Source organism: Anopheles arabiensis, chromosome 3 (assembly GCF_016920715.1).
Source record: "Anopheles arabiensis isolate DONGOLA chromosome 3, AaraD3, whole genome shotgun sequence".
In the NCBI taxonomy this organism is placed as follows: domain Eukaryota; kingdom Metazoa; phylum Arthropoda; class Insecta; order Diptera; family Culicidae; genus Anopheles; species Anopheles arabiensis.
Window position 1 is genome coordinate 28,217,352 of NC_053518.1, and position 20,301 is coordinate 28,237,652.

The 20,301-nt window shown below is 49.0% G+C and overlaps 9 protein-coding genes across 9 annotated transcripts; 2 read left to right on the top strand and 7 right to left on the bottom strand.

The window, feature by feature from the left end:
• Nucleotides 1-132: 132 nt before the first annotated feature.
• Nucleotides 133-1,154, bottom strand: LOC120900435 (glutathione S-transferase 1-like). The gene is made up of 3 exons (XM_040307423.1): nucleotides 866-1,154; nucleotides 592-801; nucleotides 133-514 (listed from the first exon to the last, which is right to left on the bottom strand). Exons 1-3 carry the CDS (start codon nucleotides 1,007-1,009, stop codon nucleotides 194-196), a joined length of 675 nt encoding a protein of 224 aa, XP_040163357.1. The 5' UTR covers nucleotides 1,010-1,154; the 3' UTR covers nucleotides 133-193.
• A 1,034-nt stretch (nucleotides 1,155-2,188) lies between these two features.
• LOC120900442 (glutathione S-transferase 1-like) lies at nucleotides 2,189-3,192 on the bottom strand. The gene is made up of 3 exons (XM_040307430.1): nucleotides 2,971-3,192; nucleotides 2,697-2,896; nucleotides 2,189-2,629 (listed from the first exon to the last, which is right to left on the bottom strand). The coding sequence occupies exons 1-3, from the start codon at nucleotides 3,112-3,114 to the stop codon at nucleotides 2,287-2,289; spliced, it is 687 nt and encodes a 228-aa protein (XP_040163364.1). The 5' UTR covers nucleotides 3,115-3,192; the 3' UTR covers nucleotides 2,189-2,286.
• Nucleotides 3,193-3,405: 213 nt separating this feature from the next.
• On the bottom strand, nucleotides 3,406-4,342 carry LOC120900436 (glutathione S-transferase 1-like). The gene is made up of 3 exons (XM_040307424.1): nucleotides 4,139-4,342; nucleotides 3,865-4,074; nucleotides 3,406-3,787 (listed from the first exon to the last, which is right to left on the bottom strand). The coding sequence occupies exons 1-3, from the start codon at nucleotides 4,280-4,282 to the stop codon at nucleotides 3,467-3,469; spliced, it is 675 nt and encodes a 224-aa protein (XP_040163358.1). The 5' UTR covers nucleotides 4,283-4,342; the 3' UTR covers nucleotides 3,406-3,466.
• A 1,121-nt stretch (nucleotides 4,343-5,463) lies between these two features.
• On the bottom strand, nucleotides 5,464-6,467 carry LOC120900443 (glutathione S-transferase 1-like). Its single transcript, XM_040307431.1, has 3 exons — nucleotides 6,246-6,467; nucleotides 5,972-6,171; nucleotides 5,464-5,904 (listed from the first exon to the last, which is right to left on the bottom strand). Exons 1-3 carry the CDS (start codon nucleotides 6,387-6,389, stop codon nucleotides 5,562-5,564), a joined length of 687 nt encoding a protein of 228 aa, XP_040163365.1. The 5' UTR covers nucleotides 6,390-6,467; the 3' UTR covers nucleotides 5,464-5,561.
• Nucleotides 6,468-6,680: 213 nt separating this feature from the next.
• LOC120900438 (glutathione S-transferase 1-like) lies at nucleotides 6,681-7,702 on the bottom strand. Its single transcript, XM_040307426.1, has 3 exons — nucleotides 7,414-7,702; nucleotides 7,140-7,349; nucleotides 6,681-7,062 (listed from the first exon to the last, which is right to left on the bottom strand). The coding sequence occupies exons 1-3, from the start codon at nucleotides 7,555-7,557 to the stop codon at nucleotides 6,742-6,744; spliced, it is 675 nt and encodes a 224-aa protein (XP_040163360.1). The 5' UTR covers nucleotides 7,558-7,702; the 3' UTR covers nucleotides 6,681-6,741.
• Nucleotides 7,703-8,100: 398 nt separating this feature from the next.
• Nucleotides 8,101-9,218, top strand: LOC120900434 (glutathione S-transferase 1-like). Its single transcript, XM_040307422.1, has 3 exons — nucleotides 8,101-8,478; nucleotides 8,555-8,755; nucleotides 8,822-9,218. Exons 1-3 carry the CDS (start codon nucleotides 8,329-8,331, stop codon nucleotides 9,146-9,148), a joined length of 678 nt encoding a protein of 225 aa, XP_040163356.1. The 5' UTR covers nucleotides 8,101-8,328; the 3' UTR covers nucleotides 9,149-9,218.
• On the bottom strand, nucleotides 9,196-10,139 carry LOC120900439 (glutathione S-transferase 1-like). The gene is made up of 2 exons (XM_040307427.1): nucleotides 9,885-10,139; nucleotides 9,196-9,814 (listed from the first exon to the last, which is right to left on the bottom strand). Exons 1-2 carry the CDS (start codon nucleotides 10,026-10,028, stop codon nucleotides 9,287-9,289), a joined length of 672 nt encoding a protein of 223 aa, XP_040163361.1. The 5' UTR covers nucleotides 10,029-10,139; the 3' UTR covers nucleotides 9,196-9,286.
• Nucleotides 10,140-13,677: 3,538 nt separating this feature from the next.
• On the top strand, nucleotides 13,678-19,062 carry LOC120902367 (suppressor APC domain-containing protein 2). The gene is made up of 2 exons (XM_040311066.1): nucleotides 13,678-16,386; nucleotides 18,217-19,062. Exons 1-2 carry the CDS (start codon nucleotides 14,848-14,850, stop codon nucleotides 18,745-18,747), a joined length of 2,070 nt encoding a protein of 689 aa, XP_040167000.1. The 5' UTR covers nucleotides 13,678-14,847; the 3' UTR covers nucleotides 18,748-19,062.
• LOC120902368 (probable palmitoyltransferase ZDHHC24) lies at nucleotides 19,003-20,167 on the bottom strand. The gene is made up of 2 exons (XM_040311067.1): nucleotides 20,107-20,167; nucleotides 19,003-20,041 (listed from the first exon to the last, which is right to left on the bottom strand). Exon 2 carries the CDS (start codon nucleotides 20,033-20,035, stop codon nucleotides 19,163-19,165), a length of 873 nt encoding a protein of 290 aa, XP_040167001.1. The 5' UTR covers nucleotides 20,036-20,041; nucleotides 20,107-20,167; the 3' UTR covers nucleotides 19,003-19,162.
• Between the last annotated feature and the right edge of the window lie 134 nt (nucleotides 20,168-20,301).

Genomic DNA, 20,301 nt, shown 5'->3' on the forward strand with positions numbered 1-20,301 from the left:
TAAAGCATTACTTGGGGATGGTGTTGTTGTGTGCGTGTCGGCGAATTTATTTCATACTCATTCCGGTTCTTCGTACTTCGTACATAAAAGCAGAAGCGAATTCCTGTTTTTTATGCACAAGAAACACGTTACTTGGTGCTTTAAATTCTACACTTTATTTGACTAGTTAACTACCGCGAATAGCTTGAACCTGTTACAGTTTTGCATTCTTCGCCAACATATTCACAATGAACTCGGCCAGCTCTGTGGCACCGGCACCGTTGATCTCCTCATAGTACGGCAACTGCTTCAGCCGCTCCATCCACCCGTGCACTCGCGGGAACTCGGACCTTTCCATTGGGATAAAGCCCACCATAGAGGCGACCGAGGAAATGCAGCTCAGGTCAGCGATCGTCATACGTGAGCCGGCTACGTAATCGGTCTGCAGCGAGTCTTCCAGCAACCGGTACGCCTTCCGGACGTACTCGATGCGATCTTCCGGAATTTCTGGTTTGCGTCCAAAAATTGCCAACTCCTATATGTGTAGATACATAAAATGACTTCCTCATTACTTGTGGGCTTCAACATAAGGGTCTTCCTGCCGAAACCTACGGTAATGAATCGCAACCGAGCAAACAGCACACCGGACTCGAAGTGCAGTGCCTCATTGACCCGAGCCTGCTCGACAATGTCCGTTGGGTACAGCGCATCCTTCCCTTCGCCCTGGCCGTACTTACGCACGAGATAGATCATGATCGCGTGGCTTTCGCTGATGATCGTCCCATTATCGTCCAGCACGGGGATCGTATGCTTAGGATTGAGCTGTAATAGCAAATACCAGTAGCAGCAGGGTTATCTTCATCTCCTCTACAAACACGTGCTATACCTTCAAGAACTCAGGTGTCAAATTTTCCCCAGCAAGTAAGTTCACAAGCTTGCGCTCTAACTCCAATCCAAGCGCTTTTGCCGTCAGCTCCACCGCACGGCACGGTGGGCTCAGACGAACCGTGTATAACACAGGTTTTGGCATCGTTGCGACTGGGGGTTTCGTCTACGAAGCGCCTTGTACACTCTGAAGTCAGCGATAAACTGGCGTTGGTTATGATTTGTAGTTCTTGCCGACCATCGGGATGCGTTTTTAAAACGCATACCGTTACAAAAACTGATAAAATGTGTAGAAAGGTATATAAGCATTGTCACTGACCAGATGCAGGTGAAAAACAGAATGGGCAGGTCTCATCAGCAGTATCAGCGTCCCGGTTGCAGCCCAATCGCTCATTAGGCTTAATGAAGTATTTGTAAACAGACGTGTAATCATACCGTAAATCACGACGACTCATATCTCAATCGATGACAATTCGCTTTTTTGCAAACCCATCGTTATCGATTTTATGAGTTCATTCAAAGCCAATCACTGAGGTACTGAGGTCTTTTCGCTATTCAAACGAAAGTGTATTAAGGAAAGATGTTGAGAACCATCTACACTTTAGCAATCTAGTAGGGCAGATTCCCACATCTAGATAAGTCATCTAGCCCAGTCATCTAGATAAGAGTAACCACCAGTAGAGTTGTAGCTACTTCATGTTATCATGTACTTCATGTCATGGGCGGTAAACAATTGGAAAGCATTTGATTAGATAATAGGGCGCTCGCTAGGGGTTTGGGGGTTGGTTGGAGACACGATTGGGTGAGGGAAAGCAGTCAAACAAAACGCCGGCAAACGAACGTTTGCTTTTATTATCTGTTTTATGTGTGTATGTGTGTCTGTTTTTGCAAGTGTTTGATAATTTGTTTTTAATCTTTGCTGCTTTTTTTTCGTCTCCCGCACAACTGGCCATTATTTCTGTTTGTCATGTTTTGATTTGCTTCCTTTTATGTATTTTATTATCTGTATTCAGTGCACTTAACTTGTTTGCCCTTTCTCATTACTATTTTTTATATTCTTCTTGCGTTTTATTACATACTTATCAATTCTTAGTAACATTTCTCTTTTTATTCCTTTCTTATCTTTCTTTATTGTATTCTATTTTTTTTTCGCTCATGACTCGTCAATGCTTGGATGCTTTTTCTATGTTTTACTGTATATGATTATCAGTCTTTGTTTCATCTCGTAATCATCTTTTTTTTCTTTCTTCACTGTTTTATTTTACTTTTTGTCTTTTCTATTTTCGGATGCTCTTTCTTATGTTTTACTGTGAAGTCATGAAACTACTGATAACAATGACTGCTTCTTACTTTTTTTATTTATCTTTATTCCAAATGCTTCCAAATTTAACTCATAATAATCGTTTGGTCTCTCGCACCTTTTTAAGCCTTAGCATTCTCCTCCTTTTTGGCTAGCACAAACTTGCCCAGATCGGTGCCTCCGCCACCGTTCGCTTCCTCGTAGTAGGGCAGCTGCTTCAGCCGATCGATCCACGCGTAGATCCGGGGATGCTTCGACTGCTCCAACGGCACCACACCCATAATGCTCGAGATCGTGGAAATGCAGCTAAAGTCGGCAATCGTCATGCTCGGTCCGGCGACAAAGTCGTCCACCAGTGTGTCCTCCAGCAGCTCGTACGATTTCTGCACGTACTCAACGCGATCCTCGGGGATGTCCGATTTGCCGAAGAATAGGATACGTTCCTGTGGAAGGGGTTGGAAAATGCTTGGCGTTATGCTGGAACTGGAACCGGTCTCAGTCTTTTTAAGGGAAAACAGGTCACGTCACTTACAAAATGAATCTCATCCGGGCGAACAGTACGCCGGACTCGAAGTGCAGGGCCGAATTTACACGGGCCTGCTTGACGGGGTCTTTTGGATAGAGGCTATCATCTTTGCCATACTTCGTCACCAGATAGATCATGATCGCGTGGCTCTCGGTGATGATCGTACCGTTGTCATCCAGCACCGGGATCGTATGTTGCGGGTTTAGCTGTGCACGTAAGGGTAATGTAATGCATACCAATCGCTTTCTTTCTAACTTTCTCTCTCAATCCCATTACGTACCTTCACAAATTCCGGCTTCAAATGGTCACCCGTCAGCAGATTAATGGTCTTCTGCTCCAGCTCCAAGCCCAACGCTTTGGCCGCCAGCTCCACGGCACGGCACGGTGGGCTAAGGTGCAGGGTGTACAGTACAAGCTTGGACATTTTCGCAGCGAACTAAAAACTGGATGGACACACACCGTACACGTTCAAGAGACACACCCCAACTGATGATTGGCTGTGGATGTCTGTAGCATCGACCCCAAGCATAGCAAACGCCCCATGCTTCGGATGTGCGACTGTGTTCGTTGGAAGGGCCCGAGATAAAGCATTACTTGGGGATGGTGTTGTTGTGTGCGTGTCGGCGAATTTATTTCATACTCATTCCGGTTCTTCGTACTTCGTACATAAAAGCAGAAGCGAATTCCTGTTTTTTATGCACAAGAAACACGTTACTTGGTGCTTTAAATTCTACACTTTATTTGACTAGTTAACTACCGCGAATAGCTTGAACCTGTTACAGTTTTGCATTCTTCGCCAACATATTCACAATGAACTCGGCCAGCTCTGTGGCACCGGCACCGTTGATCTCCTCATAGTACGGCAACTGCTTCAGCCGCTCCATCCACCCGTGCACTCGCGGGAACTCGGACCTTTCCATTGGGATAAAGCCCACCATAGAGGCGACCGAGGAAATGCAGCTCAGGTCAGCGATCGTCATACGTGAGCCGGCTACGTAATCGGTCTGCAGCGAGTCTTCCAGCAACCGGTACGCCTTCCGGACGTACTCGATGCGATCTTCCGGAATTTCTGGTTTGCGTCCAAAAATTGCCAACTCCTATATGTGTAGATACATAAAATGACTTCCTCATTACTTGTGGGCTTCAACATAAGGGTCTTCCTGCCGAAACCTACGGTAATGAATCGCAACCGAGCAAACAGCACACCGGACTCGAAGTGCAGTGCCTCATTGACCCGAGCCTGCTCGACAATGTCCGTTGGGTACAGCGCATCCTTCCCTTCGCCCTGGCCGTACTTACGCACGAGATAGATCATGATCGCGTGGCTTTCGCTGATGATCGTCCCATTATCGTCCAGCACGGGGATCGTATGCTTAGGATTGAGCTGTAATAGCAAATACCAGTAGCAGCAGGGTTATCTTCATCTCCTCTACAAACACGTGCTATACCTTCAAGAACTCAGGTGTCAAATTTTCCCCAGCAAGTAAGTTCACAAGCTTGCGCTCTAACTCCAATCCAAGCGCTTTTGCCGTCAGCTCCACCGCACGGCACGGTGGGCTCAGACGAACCGTGTATAACACAGGTTTTGGCATCGTTGCGACTGGGGGTTTCGTTTACGAAGCGCCTTGTACACTCTGAAGTCAGCGATAAACTGGCGTTGGTTATGATTTGTAGTTCTTGCCGACCATCGGGATGCGTTTTTAAAACGCATACCGTTACAAAAACTGATAAAATGTGTAGAAAGGTATATAAGCATTGTCACTGACCAGATGCAGGTGAAAAACAGAATGGGCAGGTCTCATCAGCAGTATCAGCGTCCCGGTTGCAGCCCAATCGCTCATTAGGCTTAATGAAGTATTTGTAAACAGACGTGTAATCATACCGTAAATCACGACGACTCATATCTCAATCGATGACAATTCGCTTTTTTGCAAACCCATCGTTATCGATTTTATGAGTTCATTCAAAGCCAATCACTGAGGTACTGAGGTCTTTTCGCTATTCAAACGAAAGTGTATTAAGGAAAGATGTTGAGAACCATCTACACTTTAGCAATCTAGTAGGGCAGATTCCCACATCTAGATAAGTCATCTAGCCCAGTCATCTAGATAAGAGTAACCACCAGTAGAGTTGTAGCTACTTCATGTTATCATGTACTTCATGTCATGGGCGGTAAACAATTGGAAAGCATTTGATTAGATAATAGGGCGCTCGCTAGGGGTTTGGGGGTTGGTTGGAGACACGATTGGGTGAGGGAAAGCAGTCAAACAAAAACGCCGGCAAACGAACGTTTGCTTTTATTATCTGTTTTATGTGTGTATGTGTGTCTGTTTTTGCAAGTGTTTGATAATTTGTTTTTAATCTTTGCTGCTTTTTTTTCGTCTCCCGCACAACTGGCCATTATTTCTGTTTGTCATGTTTTGATTTGCTTCCTTTTATGTATTTTATTATCTGTATTCAGTGCACTTAACTTGTTTGCCCTTTCTCATTACTATTTTTTATATTCTTCTTGCGTTTTATTACATACTTATCAATTCTTAGTAACATTTCTCTTTTTATTCCTTTCTTATCTTTCTTTATTGTATTCTATTTTTTTTTTCGCTCATGACTCGTCAATGCTTGGATGCTTTTTCTATGTTTTACTGTATATGATTATCAGTCTTTGTTTCATCTCGTAATCATCTTTTTTTTCTTTCTTCACTGTTTTATTTTACTTTTTGTCTTTTCTATTTTCGGATGCTCTTTCTTATGTTTTACTGTGAAGTCATGAAACTACTGATAACAATGACTGCTTCTTACTTTTTTTATTTATCTTTATTCCAAATGCTTCCAAATTTAACTCATAATAATCGTTTGGTCTCTCGCACCTTTTTAAGCCTTAGCATTCTCCTCCTTTTTGGCTAGCACAAACTTGCCCAGATCGGTGCCTCCGCCACCGTTCGCTTCCTCGTAGTAGGGCAGCTGCTTCAGCCGATCGATCCACGCGTAGATCCGGGGATGCTTCGACTGCTCCAACGGCACCACACCCATAATGCTCGAGATCGTGGAAATGCAGCTAAAGTCGGCAATCGTCATGCTCGGTCCGGCGACAAAGTCGTCCACCAGTGTGTCCTCCAGCAGCTCGTACGATTTCTGCACGTACTCAACGCGATCCTCGGGGATGTCCGATTTGCCGAAGAATAGGATACGTTCCTGTGGAAGGGGTTGGAAAATGCTTGGCGTTATGCTGGAACTGGAACCGGTCTCAGTCTTTTTAAGGGAAAACAGGTCACGTCACTTACAAAATGAATCTCATCCGGGCGAACAGTACGCCGGACTCGAAGTGCAGGGCCGAATTTACACGGGCCTGCTTGACGGGGTCTTTTGGATAGAGGCTATCATCTTTGCCATACTTCGTCACCAGATAGATCATGATCGCGTGGCTCTCGGTGATGATCGTACCGTTGTCATCCAGCACCGGGATCGTATGTTGCGGGTTTAGCTGTGCACGTAAGGGTAATGTAATGCATACCAATCGCTTTCTTTCTAACTTTCTCTCTCAATCCCATTACGTACCTTCACAAATTCCGGCTTCAAATGGTCACCCGTCAGCAGATTAATGGTCTTCTGCTCCAGCTCCAAGCCCAACGCTTTGGCCGCCAGCTCCACGGCACGGCACGGTGGGCTAAGGTGCAGGGTGTACAGTACAAGCTTGGACATTTTCGCAGCGAACTAAAAACTGGATGGACACACACCGTACACGTTCAAGAGACACACCCCAACTGATGATTGGCTGTGGATGTCTGTAGCATCGACCCCAAGCATAGCAAACGCCCCATGCTTCGGATGTGCGACTGTGTTCGTTGGAAGGGCCCGAGATAAAGCATTACTTGGGGATGGTGTTGTTGTGTGCGTGTCGGCGAATTTATTTCATACTCATTCCGGTTCTTCGTACTTCGTACATAAAAGCAGAAGCGAATTCCTGTTTTTTATGCACAAGAAACACGTTACTTGGTGCTTTAAATTCTACACTTTATTTGACTAGTTAACTACCGCGAATAGCTTGAACCTGTTACAGTTTTGCATTCTTCGCCAACATATTCACAATGAACTCGGCCAGCTCTGTGGCACCGGCACCGTTGATCTCCTCATAGTACGGCAACTGCTTCAGCCGCTCCATCCACCCGTGCACTCGCGGGAACTCGGACCTTTCCATTGGGATAAAGCCCACCATAGAGGCGACCGAGGAAATGCAGCTCAGGTCAGCGATCGTCATACGTGAGCCGGCTACGTAATCGGTCTGCAGCGAGTCTTCCAGCAACCGGTACGCCTTCCGGACGTACTCGATGCGATCTTCCGGAATTTCTGGTTTGCGTCCAAAAATTGCCAACTCCTATATGTGTAGATACATAAAATGACTTCCTCATTACTTGTGGGCTTCAACATAAGGGTCTTCCTGCCGAAACCTACGGTAATGAATCGCAACCGAGCAAACAGCACACCGGACTCGAAGTGCAGTGCCTCATTGACCCGAGCCTGCTCGACAATGTCCGTTGGGTACAGCGCATCCTTCCCTTCGCCCTGGCCGTACTTACGCACGAGATAGATCATGATCGCGTGGCTTTCGCTGATGATCGTCCCATTATCGTCCAGCACGGGGATCGTATGCTTAGGATTGAGCTGTAATAGCAAATACCAGTAGCAGCAGGGTTATCTTCATCTCCTCTACAAACACGTGCTATACCTTCAAGAACTCAGGTGTCAAATTTTCCCCAGCAAGTAAGTTCACAAGCTTGCGCTCTAACTCCAATCCAAGCGCTTTTGCCGTCAGCTCCACCGCACGGCACGGTGGGCTCAGACGAACCGTGTATAACACAGGTTTTGGCATCGTTGCGACTGGGGGTTTCGTCTACGAAGCGCCTTGTACACTCTGAAGTCAGCGATAAACTGGCGTTGGTTATGATTTGTAGTTCTTGCCGACCATCGGGATGCGTTTTTAAAACGCATACCGTTACAAAAACTGATAAAATGTGTAGAAAGGTATATAAGCATTGTCACTGACCAGATGCAGGTGAAAAACAGAATGGGCAGGTCTCATCAGCAGTATCAGCGTCCCGGTTGCAGCCCAATCGCTCATTAGGCTTAATGAAGTATTTGTAAACAGACGTGTAATCATACCGTAAATCACGACGACTCATATCTCAATCGATGACAATTCGCTTTTTTTGCAAACCCATCGTTATCGATTTTATGAGTTCATTCAAAGCCAATCACTGAGGTACTGAGGTCTTTTCGCTATTCAAACGAAAGTGTATTAAGGAAAGATGTTGAGAACCATCTACACTTTAGCAATCTAGTAGGGCAGATTCCCACATCTAGATAAGTCATCTAGCCCAGTCATCTAGATAAGAGTAACCACCAGTAGAGTTGTAGCTACTTCATGTTATCTCTTCCAAAGCAATCCCAACCAGCGCTCCTAGATAGTTCTTCCGTTCCCTAATCGTCTTATCAGTGCCATGCATCGTCGTTGCTCTTGGAAGATATTATCCCGCGACTTGGTGATCTCTCTTTGCGGAGCTGCACGTAGCACAAGTAGACTCAACTTAGTCCACGTTGGATCATCATTTGGATACGTTCGTGACGCGTTTCAGACTGAACGATGGAACCCAGCAGACTGGTACTGTACACGAACCGCAAGAGTCCACCGTGCCGGGCCGTGAAGCTGACTGCCCGGGCACTCGGCATCGAGCTGTTCGAAAAGGAGATGACGCTGCTGCGCGGTGACAAGCTGATGGAAGAGTTCCTCAAGGTAGTTTTGATTGATCGCGGGAGCATCGGGAAGCAGCGTTCCCTTTCCTTATCTAATCCATTGGTCGCTTCGCTAGGTGAATCCACAGCAAACCATACCCGTGCTGGACGATGGTGGTATCGTTATCACCGCCAGCCATGCCATCATGATTTATCTCGTGTGCAAGTACGGCCGTGACGACGGTCTCTATCCGAGCGAGCTGGTACGGCGGGCCCGGGTCCATACGGCGCTACACCTCGAGGCGGGTGTAATCTTTTCGCGGTTAAGTTTTCTGTTTGTTAGTAAACCCAGACTCACAGGACAGTACGGCGATGATACTGAGGATGATTATGTACCTTTCCAGGAACCGGTCATTTATTCGGGCAAATCGTACTTCCACTCCGATCGGATCGAACACATCCGGAAGGCGTACCGCTTGTTGGAAGATTCGCTCGTTGATCAGTACATGGTGGGCGAGAGTCTCACGATTGCCGACTTTAGCTGCATCTCCAGCATTGCCACGCTGGTCGGTGTGGTACCGCTGGACGAGTCCAAGTTCCCGAAGATCACGGCCTGGATGCGGCGCATGCAGGAGCTGCCGTACTACGAGGAAGCGAACGGTACCGGGGCGCTCGAGCTGGCCGAGTTTGTGCTGGGCAAGAAGGAAGCCAATGCTTCCCAGTTCCTGTGACGGAAGAGGGGTGACGAATCTCTATGGTAATAAAACACAGCGTCTCATTTGTTTGATTTTTAAATGCAAATTGGAAAGCTTTATTCTTGACCTGAGAAGACAGAGCTGAGTGCATGTGCCGTGGACGTGAAGCCGGATCTAAACCTTGCCAAGTTTCTGGTTGTACAGCTGCAGCGCCTCATTGGCCCGGTCCGTGTTGATCTCCTGGTAGTGGGGCATCGTTTGCTCCAGCCGCTTCAGGTAGGCCAGCACCAGCGGGTACTTGCTCGCATCCGCCGGGAACAGTGCGTTGAGCGTGCAGAGCGATGTGCTGACGGAGATGTCCGCAAGCGTGATCGTGCCGCCCACGAGATAGTCTGTGCCGGACGTCTTCAGCGTAGCCTCGAGCAGATCGTACGCTTTCTGCACCGAGTCGATCTTCTCCTGTGGCACCTCCGTCTGGCCCCAGTAGAACACCGGCTCCAGGATCCAGCGCAACCGGGCGAACAGTACGCCCGACTCGAAGTGCAACAGGGCGTTGATGTTGGCCTGCTTCACTAGATCCTTCGCCGGGTAGAGGGTGTCATCCTTTGCGTACTTCTGCACCAGATAGATGATGATAGCATGGCTATCGTACAGCGGCACACCGTTATCGTTGACCGTCGGCACGGTGTGCATCGGATTCATCTGCGGACGGACGAAAGATTAATGGGTGAAAGTGATGAAGAAGTCGCGGAAAAAGAACACGATCGCTTACCTTCAGATACTCTTCGGTCATATTTTCCTTCTTCGCCAGATCAATGTACTGCACATCCAGCTCGATACCGATCATCTTTGCCGTCAGCTCCACGGCACGGCCGGCCGGCGTACGGCGGGTACTGTACAACACAATCGGTGCCATGACGCTTCGTTGTTGTTGTTGTTGTTGTTGTTGTTGATGATGATGTGTTGACTGTCAACGGGTCGCTTCTCCCTTTCGATAGGAATGTTACGAAAAGACTAACCGGCTCGATGTAGGGGGGAAAGTATTTGAAGCTATCCCCATTCGTGATCTTGCGCAACGGTGTGCGTTAAATCTCCCCAATAAACACTTGCGCTGCGTTTGAATGTTGCGTGTGTGTGTGTGTGTGTGGGAAACCGGTTTGTGGATGTGTTGGTGTAGCAATCGCGTACCTTTAAATTGCCGATTCTTTGGGGGTGTTCAGAGTCGATCGCTCAGCAAACATTGTGTTGTATTTATTTCAATATGTTTGCTAACTTTAGCAAGTATTTTTTTTTGCCAAAAAATTAATCACGTCAATGCATTGATTGATTCAAAACTAAAAAAATCAATCTCTTTGGCAATTTATTTTTTGTTTCGTTTTTTTTATTTGACTGTTCCATTTACATCATTGAATTTTTGTCACCTTTTCAATAGATTTATATCAAATGTTATGTTATATATGATAAAAAACTTTCATTTTTATTTAGCATATTACTTATTACAGTTATATTTGAAGCTACGAAGTCTTACGCATTTCAAGAGCAATATAGATCACTATACAACACAATTTAGTTTTATTTCAACGATGCTCTGATGATAATGATGTTTAGTTGAAATTAAAATATTACAAAAATTCTTTAATACAGATCTCATATGTTCTTTTTTGTTACATGTTTTTTTTTCTCTTGTTCTAAATTTTTGCTTATTTATGTACATTTTACTGATTTATTTCATATTTTTAGTGTTTAATTCACAATTCTGTTTCCTAGTACTACTAGAACTTGTATCATTTCAATTTTCTTTTTCGTGTTTTGTTATAAGTAAAAATAATATGATTAATATGATGATATAATAATATGATATTAAACAATAATAAGTATGAACTATTAACGCTTATGTTCAATTAACTAGGCAGTTTAATTATCGATTGTTTATGTCTTTGAGCAAATGATATTTAGGTGAATCGAGGTAAATATGTAAGTTGTCCGGCGTAATTTATACGACGTGCCATACACCTAAACAAACCCCATTGCCAACATCCATCCAAATGTAACCGAACATTAAAAAAAGCTCATTGACTCATTCGAATAACACCCAATCTCCGCATCAGGCCTCCCGACGACATACACGATCGCTGTGAAATGATACACTTGTTTCAAAAACTCATTTAGTTAGTGCATTAGCCGTGGAGGAAAAAACACGAAGAAAAATCCCATCCAACCGGAACATGTCCACCCAGTCCACCCGACCGCAATTCATCGCAAATCGGAACACCGGTACGGAATTAACCTTGGCGAATAATGGTCCCTCCCTCCGTTGTGGCCGGAATTGCACACGGGTGCCGAATAAATCATTCAACTAGCCCGGCTCCCGGCCTGTTGAAACGACTTCCGCGTACAGTCTCGGTTCCGCCCGCCCCGAGGACCCCTGGGAGTAGGAAAAAAAAGGGTGGTGCATTCGTGCCGGTATGTCCGATGACACACTTTTCGCAGGTAAACAATGGCAATTTTACGCTTTTAATTTTATTCGCTTTCATTTTCCACCATCACAGACACAGACACATTGATCGTGAGAAGACTTCACCCGGTTTTGGTGCGGAAAATAGAATCGAGTTCGCGTTCTGCGGAAAGATCGCGTCGAACCAACAGCACCGTTACGCTTCACGTGACCAGCCAGCGACCATATAGTCGACCAACCGGAAGCGCGTTGATTGTCAGCGTGCGTGGGCCCGAGGTGGCGATCGTGGCGACATTTGGACATGCGAGTGGGCTTTTGTTATATGGTCAATCGGTGTAACAGGTTGATCTCGCCACGGCATGATGGAAAGAGCGCCGGGGGTGATATGTGGGCAGTCAGCATGACGTCTTTGTTTCATCGAACGAACCCCACGATGTAGTCATTGTTATGCGAAACAAAAGCCAACGGAGAGGTTTGTGAGATGCACAGGTTCTCAAGCCTTGTGTGAAATACCCGTTTGGGTTTTTGTAGATCATGCTCCAGTCTATTTCAGATGTTGATCAATTTTCCTCAAAAGATGTTTTGGAGTATTGCCCACCGTTCGGGACATCATCTCATGCAAAATCTCAAAGTGCACGCGCCATGCCTTGAAGACCTTCGCAGTTTACGTTACGCGTTCGGGTTGTTTTCGTTTTGTCTGCTCTTCTCGACATGCCAGGGCACCATCCACCAGCCAGGGAGAGTCGCAAATCGTCGCAAGAAAACCAGTTTTGGAGTTGCGCCAACATCTTTCGCCAACCGAAGCGCTAGATGTTGCTGTTATGTGCTGTGTTATACGGAGCCTGGACAACAGCAAGACGTATGAAGGAGTCTCGAATCGAAATGCTGAGACACGTTGGCAAAGCTTCTACGTTCTGCATTGCAATTAGGGTTTGGATTAAAGTGAGAGAAAGAAAGAGAGAAAGAGAAGAATCAAATCAATTCAGCGTTTGATTGCAAATCCAAAACACCCCCCAAGCGTTGTGATCTTCACTGTACAGCGGCACCATTTGTGTCACTCTCTTATGACCATCAAATGCCATCTCATTCTCCTACATGACTCAACGTCGCTGCAAAGTAAACAATCGTTTATCGCAATTTCCGATCATAATTCACACCGTTTCGTCAACAAAAAGCTCATTTCCCTCCCCGTTTCTGGTGCACTGTAAACTGACTCTACACGCATATCAAAGGGGGCAAGAGCATACAAAGGCATGAGCATAACTACGGGGCGGCAAAAGGGAAAACAATTGCAACCTAAAAACAGCTTACCCTCTCCTCCTCCCCTGCTTTTCTTGCGTAATCCTTTCAAGAGTAAGTGGAGATCGAGATTGGAGGTTTTTTGTATGCTCAGTATGAGAGATATGGTGGCGTCTCACCCTTTACAGTGGCTGCCTGTTAACTGTATATTTTATGACGTTTTGTCTCCTCGAAGTAGGGGGAGTGGTGGCCTGAGATAGGCAAAGAGAGCCTAGCGGGATTTAAAATGCAAAACAAAAAGCACCGATTTCAGCACGTTCACCCCCAACCTATCATATCTCTCGCTCTCGCTCTGTGAAGGAACGGGTCGCATTTAGTGCCGGACACGAGCAAGGCAGTGCGGTTTTATGCTCAACCAGCAGGCGCTCGGTCGGACAGTTTTATGGCCTCACGTGCGCCTATGTGTGTGTGGAAGCGTTGTTGGGGACGTTGGGGGAGGTTTTGTGGTCAAGAAAAGGACAAACAAACAAAAAACAAAAGCTACTACAACAGTGGTGGACGATAAATGGCAACTAGAGAAAAAAACAAGCGTGTCATACCATAAATTCCAATTGGTTGACTTTCCAAATCACTTAGCGCCTAAAGTCAACCTCACAGGCCCCATACATCATCCCCCAAAAGTGTCTTCTTCCGGCTTAGTATGCCCCCTCATCGCTTCGTTGTTATCCATCGCCTTCTCTCTTGCTCTCGCTTTCTGTCTCTCTCTCTCTCTGTGATCACTTAAGATCCTTGATCGACCTTCCTCGGCTTTAAAAAAGGGCCTTCTTTTTCGGCCTCTCTCTATTTCTATTTCTCTCTCTCCTTCTCTCCCTCACTGCTGAAATTCGTATGCACCAATTCCGCCCCTTACTGTGCTGTGTGTGTGTTTGTATGTGTGTGTGTCTGTATGTAGGGAATGCACACCCCTAAATGCCAATGTTTTTTTTGCTCTTCTTCTCTCGCTCTCTTTCTCAAATTTGTCCCATTTCAACGACCTCCTTCCTCCGCCAACCCTTCTTGTTGCTCGCTCCATCCGTGTGTGACAAAACCATCCAACGACCCCTTCAAACGCAGGGGCAGAGGGAGACAGGCGGCAGCTGATTTGTGTGTGTGTTCGGAATCAGGTTCTGCCCCTTCACCTCCCCGTTAAAGCGAGGGTGGAAGGGATGCAAACGCAAAGGGAAGGGAAAAATACACACACAAAAGAGAGAGAGAGAGAGAGAAAGGGAGAGAACACAACAAAGCAGAAAGTTCAAACGCGTAAAGGCGCGCTGCGGCATTCTCTCGCGTGACTTCACGGGCGACGGATGCTGTCCGCGTGCTGCGCGCTGATCGTTGTTGTACGGGGGTTCGTCGCTTGCTGTGATCGGGTCGGACGGAAGAAGCTTTCGCATAGAGAGAGGAGGGGTCCGTTGGTATCGGGTGTTGGTCGTTTCAAACCTTGAAAGTGGCAAGCGTTAGTTAAGAGTGGTCTTGAAGTGATCTGCATACGTTTGTTGGTCTGGTGAAGTGATTAACGATCTTGTGTGATCGTGCAGCTGTGTTAAACGTCTGCCGTTAAACAGTGGTGTTAATAATATCTCGTGTGATAGAAACAGAAAAGCAAGTAGAAAGCAACTCTTCTATAGGGTGATACCTGTGCGTTGCCAGGTACGACGTTTCTGTCTGTGCGCGAACGCACCAAGAAGGATACGAAAAGTGAATGAATCGTGCAGCCTGAGGCGCTATTATACGCTCACAAACCCACAGAGAGAGAGAGAGAGAGAGAGAGCACTTGTGACGCTTTGTACATGTGTGTGTGTGAAGTGTGTTAAAAGCAAAACAACAATCAAGTGTCCCGTTTCCGAAAAGGATCCGAAAGGAAAGCAAGAAAACTGGACGGGCGGACGCGAGCGCCTTAAAACGTGTTTGCGCGCGCCACCTGGATGGGGCAGTTTCTCTTGCGTTACTGGATGACTGGCCTCGTGTGTGTGTGTGTGCATTTGGTTCGGCAAAGTGAGCGATGGACCCACTGCCCAACCGCAACCGAAAGAACATACTATCGCTGAGCGTGCAACGGACGGCGACCACGGCAACGACGGCGTCAGACATGACGTCAGCAATGGGGACACACCTGCACCGTCAGCAACAACCCCAGCAGCCCCAGTACCACAATCGACACACGGCCCTCCCGGGACAACCGGGCGTCGTGCTGCCTGGGGCATCGTCCAGCCCACTGCTGGTGCATTCCAGCTCGGCGTCTGCCATACCGGACAGTCGCCCGTACAATCCCCAACTACCACCACCACCACCACCACATCATCACCATCATCACCTTCACCTTCAACAACAACAGCGGCAGCAGCAGCAGCAGCAGCAGCATGAGGAAGGCGGTTTGCCGAAAGCGTTCGTCGCCGCCATGCGCACCCTGTTCGACATCATGGACGATCGGAAGACGGGCTGCGTGCGGCTGGCCGACATCGAGGAGCGCTGGCAGGACGACGGCTCGAAAGGGCTGCCACGTGGTGTCATCGAAAGTTTGCGCAAGGTAACGCCCCCGAACGGTCTTCTCTCGTTCGAGCGCTTCTGCAGCGGCCTCAAGATCTGCCTGTTGCGCAACCAATCGAGTCCACTGTCCAGCTCACCGCTGGGGCTCGTCTCGCCCCACTCGACCTCATCCTCACCGCTCGCAAGCCGCGATGAGCCGCCGCTGAAAGCGTCCATGGCAAAGCTGTCCCTCTCGCGGCCACCTTCCGCACCGCTGCTCGATCTCGATGGTGGTGGTGGTGGTGGTGGTAGCAATGCCGCCAAGCTGCCCACACTGGCACCCGTTTCCGCCTGGCACGCGACCGGTCCAACGACCAACACGGCCACCGTACGCCCGAACAACGCAATGCCGGCGCAGAAAACGCTCAGCATGCCGCAGCTACTCAGCCCGGACGGTGAGTTGGAGCTGGAACGGCCGCCGATCATACTGCCGGGCGCATTCGGACCACCGAAACCACCGCGCGTCTCGCTAAATCTGGAGCGCAATGCGCAACAGCATGCGCAGCAGCACCAACAACTTCCGCTACACAATCCAATGATTGGTGGAGTGGGTGGTGGCGGTGGTTCCAGCATTGATAAGGCAGAGATCCGCAACGCGCTTCAGAACTGGCAAATGTCACTGCTGCTTGGGGAAGCGGGCGGAGATAAGGGCGATTCGGGCAAGGGCACACTGCGCCCGCTAGCACGTGGTTCCGCCGACGGGCAGACGGACCTGTCCACCTCCTCGCCCTCCCTGCAGTCCATCAATCAGCTCGACGGCGCTCGGCTCAGTTCCGGCGGCCTGTACCAGAAGAAATCGCCCGGTGCGGCTGGGCGGCGCCGGGAGCCGCGACGCCACACGCTCCAGAACGGCGTCGACTACAACATGCTGAAGCGGCTGAAGCAGATCGAGCAGGAAAAGGACATCCTGCTGCAGGGGCTGACGGCGGTCGAGCGGGCCAGGGAGTGGTACCACAAGCAGCTGGCGGCGGTGCAGGAAAAGATGCGATACCTGGGCCGTCCCGGATCACACATGGTGAGTGGTGATGGGTATATCCCATTTTTTCTGGAGTCAAACCGATCCGACTTCGGTACCCATCGGAGTCGGACTCGGAGTTACTCCGGACTGTTTAAGCGCGGAGAGGGAGGGGGAGTGGTTTAGGTGTGCACTGGAAAATACTTCGGACTCATCGATTCCGAATCCTGATCTGTCCGGATCAGTCCAGATCAGTCCAGAACTGTCCGGATTATTGATGTGCTCTTTGGAGCGCACTCATGACACCGATCTGACTCCGGCTTAGTCCGATTCCGACTCCGTCAAAATCCGAACCACTAGTTCCGCTCCGCGTCGAGTAGGAGTCGTTAAGAGTCGTCCGGAGTCGCCCGTAGTTGTTCGAAGTCGTCCGGAGTCGTCTAGAGTCGTTCTGAGTCGTTGGGCGTCGTCCGGAGTTGTCCGGAGTCGATCGAAGTCGGAGTCGTTGGGAGTAATCCGGAGTCGTTCGGAGTCGTCCCAAATCGTTGGGAGTCGGAGTCGTCCGGAATCGTCCGGAGTTGTCTGGAGTCGTTCGAAGTCGGAGTCGTTGGGAGTAATCCGGAGTCGTTCGGAGTCGTCCCAAATCGTTCGGAGTCGGAGTCATCCGGAATCGTCTGGGCTCGTTCGGAGTCGTTCGGAGTCGTCAGAGGCGCCCGGAGTCGGCTGGAGTCGGAGTCGTCCAGAGTCGATCGGAGTCGACCGTAATCGGAGTCGACCGTAATCGAAGTCGGTCGAAGTCAACAGGAGCCGTCAGGTGTAATGTGTTAGTGATCAGGCATTTCATTTTGTTGTGTTTTTTGTCTTTAACTTTGCATGTGCAATTCGTATATACGCTTTTGTTTCGAAGGCCAATTCCGGTCGACTCCGGATGACTTCGACTCCAACCGATTCCGAACGACTCCAAACGACTCCGGATGACTCCAACTTCCAACGACTCCGGCCGACTCCGGGCGACTCCGGACGACTTCGGATGACTCCGGATAATGCTGGGCTAACCTACCTTTCGGAGTCGATTCTGAAATGATCGAAGTCGGATTGGAGTTGACTCCGGATTTTTGCCTACTTTATCCATCACTACTTCGGATGGGTCTGGAAGCGTCCGAACGAGTCCGGTCGAGTCCGAGTGATTATGTTAGGTAGGCGGTGCAAAAACAGTAAGGTTATTTCATTTTCAAATGACAAAGAAAATTGTTATACTGCATTGTAAATATTCGATACCTTACTTGAAGGTGAACGAACTCATCAATAATCGTCAACTTGGGATTTAGCAATTGTAACATCAACCTAAACTACTCGCCTGGAATGTACCGCACTAGTTCAGACTCATCCCGACCCATCCGAACTCATCCAGACTGATCCAGACTGATCCGGAGTCGGAGTTGATCCATGACTCCGCTCCGGATTACCCATCACTAAGTGTGAGTGGTGATGATGATGGTGAACACATCCCGGATGCACGTGTGCAACTCGATACGCGTGTGACCCCTCGGGAAGGGAGTCAACAAAGCTTTCGCCCTAACTAAACAAACTTTCGATTTTGCTGAAATTGATCTACTTTAGCTGCTGTTTGCAATCGATTTAAGTTGTGTTTGCTTCTCGCTGGTAGAAAGTTAAAAGCCATGCCGTTATTCAGCGTCGACTGTTTAAAAAAAGTGTTCTGGTAACTTAAATCGTACCCCAGAGGGGGGCGAATCGGCATAATTGACGGCTTCCGGTGGGCTGCTCGCTTCAGGCTAATCGGCTCGCTGCATTCGCTAATCCGTTGCGAACAATTAACAAGCGGGGTCATGTCTCATTTTTAACTCCATTTTTCTTTCTCTCTCTGTTCCACAGGAAACGTGGACCGAAACGCAACAGGAACGGCTCGATCTGCAGCGGGCCAGGGTGCTCGAGGTGAACCGCCATCTAATGATGCTTGCCGAAAGCTGGGAACGGGGCGGTTTCCCCATGCACATGAACCTTGCCCTACGGCCACTGCCCGGCGGGTTCGCGGGTGCTCCGGGCCACTATCAGCAGCAACGGTCGCTGCATCGTCCGGCACAGCCGAACGCTAGCATTCCACCGGCGGTACCACCACCACCAACAGCGTCTGCAGGAGCAACATCTTCAGCGGGAAATTACCAACCGACATCCAGTTCCCAGTCGCATCATCTCCAACAGCAGCAGCAGTCCCAACAGTCGCCGGAAATGGTAAACCATCTGAAGCAGCAGAACCATCAGCTTTGCGAGGAGATTAACCAGAAGAACGAGAAGCTGTCCCTGCTCGAGCGGGAAAAAGCGGCACTGATCCGGGAGCTGCTGCAGCTGCAGCGGACCAACCGGGCCAGCAGCATGATATCGAACACGGAGGAGCTGGTGTTCTGAGACACTTGCCGAGGGTGCTCGCAGTGCCATTTTGCAAAAAGAGATTTCTTCCCCCGTTCTACCACCCCGAAACAATACGCTAGTCATCACGTGTTGTCGAGCTGTGCGCCGTAGAGATTCGTCTGTTTGGCGGGCGGGCTTTGTTTTAGCGATGTTAGGGCCGATCTTAAAGGAGGCAACACAGCCACGTACCAGGTGCTTCTTTCATATCGTCAGTGTTCGTTAAAATAAAAGAACCGGACGCTCACGCGAGGATTGTGTGTGGATGATTGGTTTATAAAACGAAATAAAGTAAATGATTATTTTAACTACAAACTGTGTGTGTGTTTCCCTTAAATGCTATCAATGGCTGTACCAATTCCCCGCTAGTACTTTGGTTTTGTACAATTGATCCGAACTTGCTGCCTCTTTCCGGCTACTTACTCTTAAGTGTCTGCTTCTGAAGCGTTTCCCAGTTGACACCGTTGTGCGGTAGCTCGCTGGCAACGAACGGTGAAAGCCACGCAATGTACCACCGGTTGCCCAGCACCATCCGCAGGTTCTCCGCCCGGCCCATGTCGTACTCCGGTGCTTTTCGCTCGTGCACGACCGCACCGCTCAGGATGAGCCGGCCGTGGTAGATCAGCAGCACGCCGGTAAACATAACGCCCACCATGTTGATCAGATAGATCACCAGATAGTACTGCTTCGTCGACGTGTCGATCAGTAGCATCGCGAGCGGGAACACGATCTTCACCAGCGACGTCCAGTTCCGGAACTCCTCGCCCCGCACGAACCACAGAAAGTAGTTGTTCAGCACGCTGGCGTACAGCGTGGAGATGAACAGGTACACCACGAACAGGATGAAGTAGCGGTGGTTCTTGTGCCCGATGCAGCACCCGGTAAAGACGCAGTGATGGTCCCGCTTCAGGATGCACGTCCGGCAGCTGGCGCAGTGCCAGGAGCGGGGCGGCGCGATGAACTCGCACGTCGCGCAAAGATGCCACGATTTGGAGCCGAGCCCGGTCCCGGCACCGGCCGTGGACACGCCTGCCGCCGGCAGCTGGATCAGCTCGGTCGAGCAGCTCGTATCGCACAGCATGGTGGCGAGCATGTGGGCCGTTACGTTGAACAGCAGCAGGACGGCGGGCACGAAGTGCACCCAGTTGTACACCGAGTCGGGCCCATGGATGCCCGGTATCACGACGTACACCTCGAACCAGAAGGTGATCGGGATGATGCCGGCCATAAAGGCGGTCGCGACCGCATCCTGCAGCGTGCGGGGCAGCACGTGTTTCCGTATCCTCATGGTCGGCTGCAAGTAGCGCGGGGAGGGGAATGGATTAGATAAGGGGTAAATAAAATGTGCAAACTTGTTACCGAAATTATTCCACTGCCTTTCGCAGTGGTTCGATTGTAAACAAAAGGCTGTGAGCTGGGTTTGTTGTTGTGCTGTCAGTTGAACTGACAGCGCGCTGCAAAATTGAAGGCATCTGCAACTCGTAGTTCAGTGCTTGAACAGAGACGGCGGCGAATGACAAACGGTTTGTTGATTTTCAGTGGGATTTCATCCGC

What these genes read in the sequence shown, in the direction of transcription:
- LOC120902367 (XM_040311066.1), top strand. Translation starts at nt 14,848, where the DNA reads ATGGACCCACTGCCCAACCGCAACCGAAAGAACATACTATCGCTGAGC. An exon ending in GCCGTCCCGGATCACACATG is followed by an intron (nt 16,387 to 18,216) that starts GTGAGTGGTGAT and finishes TCTGTTCCACAG; the next exon opens with GAAACGTGGACCGAAACGCA.
- LOC120900438 (XM_040307426.1), bottom strand. Translation starts at nt 7,557, where the DNA reads ATGCCAAAACCTGTGTTATACACGGTTCGTCTGAGCCCACCGTGCCGT. An exon ending in TGACACCTGAGTTCTTGAAG is followed by an intron (nt 7,350 to 7,413) that starts GTATAGCACGTG and finishes TTGCTATTACAG; the next exon opens with CTCAATCCTAAGCATACGAT. An exon ending in CTCGGTTGCGATTCATTACC is followed by an intron (nt 7,063 to 7,139) that starts GTAGGTTTCGGC and finishes CTACACATATAG; the next exon opens with GAGTTGGCAATTTTTGGACG.
- LOC120900443 (XM_040307431.1), bottom strand. Translation starts at nt 6,389, where the DNA reads ATGTCCAAGCTTGTACTGTACACCCTGCACCTTAGCCCACCGTGCCGT. An exon ending in TGAAGCCGGAATTTGTGAAG is followed by an intron (nt 6,172 to 6,245) that starts GTACGTAATGGG and finishes TTACGTGCACAG; the next exon opens with CTAAACCCGCAACATACGAT. An exon ending in GCCCGGATGAGATTCATTTT is followed by an intron (nt 5,905 to 5,971) that starts GTAAGTGACGTG and finishes CATAACGCCAAG; the next exon opens with CATTTTCCAACCCCTTCCAC.
- LOC120900442 (XM_040307430.1), bottom strand. Translation starts at nt 3,114, where the DNA reads ATGTCCAAGCTTGTACTGTACACCCTGCACCTTAGCCCACCGTGCCGT. An exon ending in TGAAGCCGGAATTTGTGAAG is followed by an intron (nt 2,897 to 2,970) that starts GTACGTAATGGG and finishes TTACGTGCACAG; the next exon opens with CTAAACCCGCAACATACGAT. An exon ending in GCCCGGATGAGATTCATTTT is followed by an intron (nt 2,630 to 2,696) that starts GTAAGTGACGTG and finishes CATAACGCCAAG; the next exon opens with CATTTTCCAACCCCTTCCAC.
- LOC120902368 (XM_040311067.1), bottom strand. Translation starts at nt 20,035, where the DNA reads ATGAGGATACGGAAACACGTGCTGCCCCGCACGCTGCAGGATGCGGTC.
- LOC120900434 (XM_040307422.1), top strand. Translation starts at nt 8,329, where the DNA reads ATGGAACCCAGCAGACTGGTACTGTACACGAACCGCAAGAGTCCACCG. An exon ending in TGATGGAAGAGTTCCTCAAG is followed by an intron (nt 8,479 to 8,554) that starts GTAGTTTTGATT and finishes TCGCTTCGCTAG; the next exon opens with GTGAATCCACAGCAAACCAT. An exon ending in CGCGGTTAAGTTTTCTGTTT is followed by an intron (nt 8,756 to 8,821) that starts GTTAGTAAACCC and finishes GTACCTTTCCAG; the next exon opens with GAACCGGTCATTTATTCGGG.
- LOC120900436 (XM_040307424.1), bottom strand. Translation starts at nt 4,282, where the DNA reads ATGCCAAAACCTGTGTTATACACGGTTCGTCTGAGCCCACCGTGCCGT. An exon ending in TGACACCTGAGTTCTTGAAG is followed by an intron (nt 4,075 to 4,138) that starts GTATAGCACGTG and finishes TTGCTATTACAG; the next exon opens with CTCAATCCTAAGCATACGAT. An exon ending in CTCGGTTGCGATTCATTACC is followed by an intron (nt 3,788 to 3,864) that starts GTAGGTTTCGGC and finishes CTACACATATAG; the next exon opens with GAGTTGGCAATTTTTGGACG.
- LOC120900439 (XM_040307427.1), bottom strand. Translation starts at nt 10,028, where the DNA reads ATGGCACCGATTGTGTTGTACAGTACCCGCCGTACGCCGGCCGGCCGT. An exon ending in TGACCGAAGAGTATCTGAAG is followed by an intron (nt 9,815 to 9,884) that starts GTAAGCGATCGT and finishes GTCCGTCCGCAG; the next exon opens with ATGAATCCGATGCACACCGT.
- LOC120900435 (XM_040307423.1), bottom strand. Translation starts at nt 1,009, where the DNA reads ATGCCAAAACCTGTGTTATACACGGTTCGTCTGAGCCCACCGTGCCGT. An exon ending in TGACACCTGAGTTCTTGAAG is followed by an intron (nt 802 to 865) that starts GTATAGCACGTG and finishes TTGCTATTACAG; the next exon opens with CTCAATCCTAAGCATACGAT. An exon ending in CTCGGTTGCGATTCATTACC is followed by an intron (nt 515 to 591) that starts GTAGGTTTCGGC and finishes CTACACATATAG; the next exon opens with GAGTTGGCAATTTTTGGACG.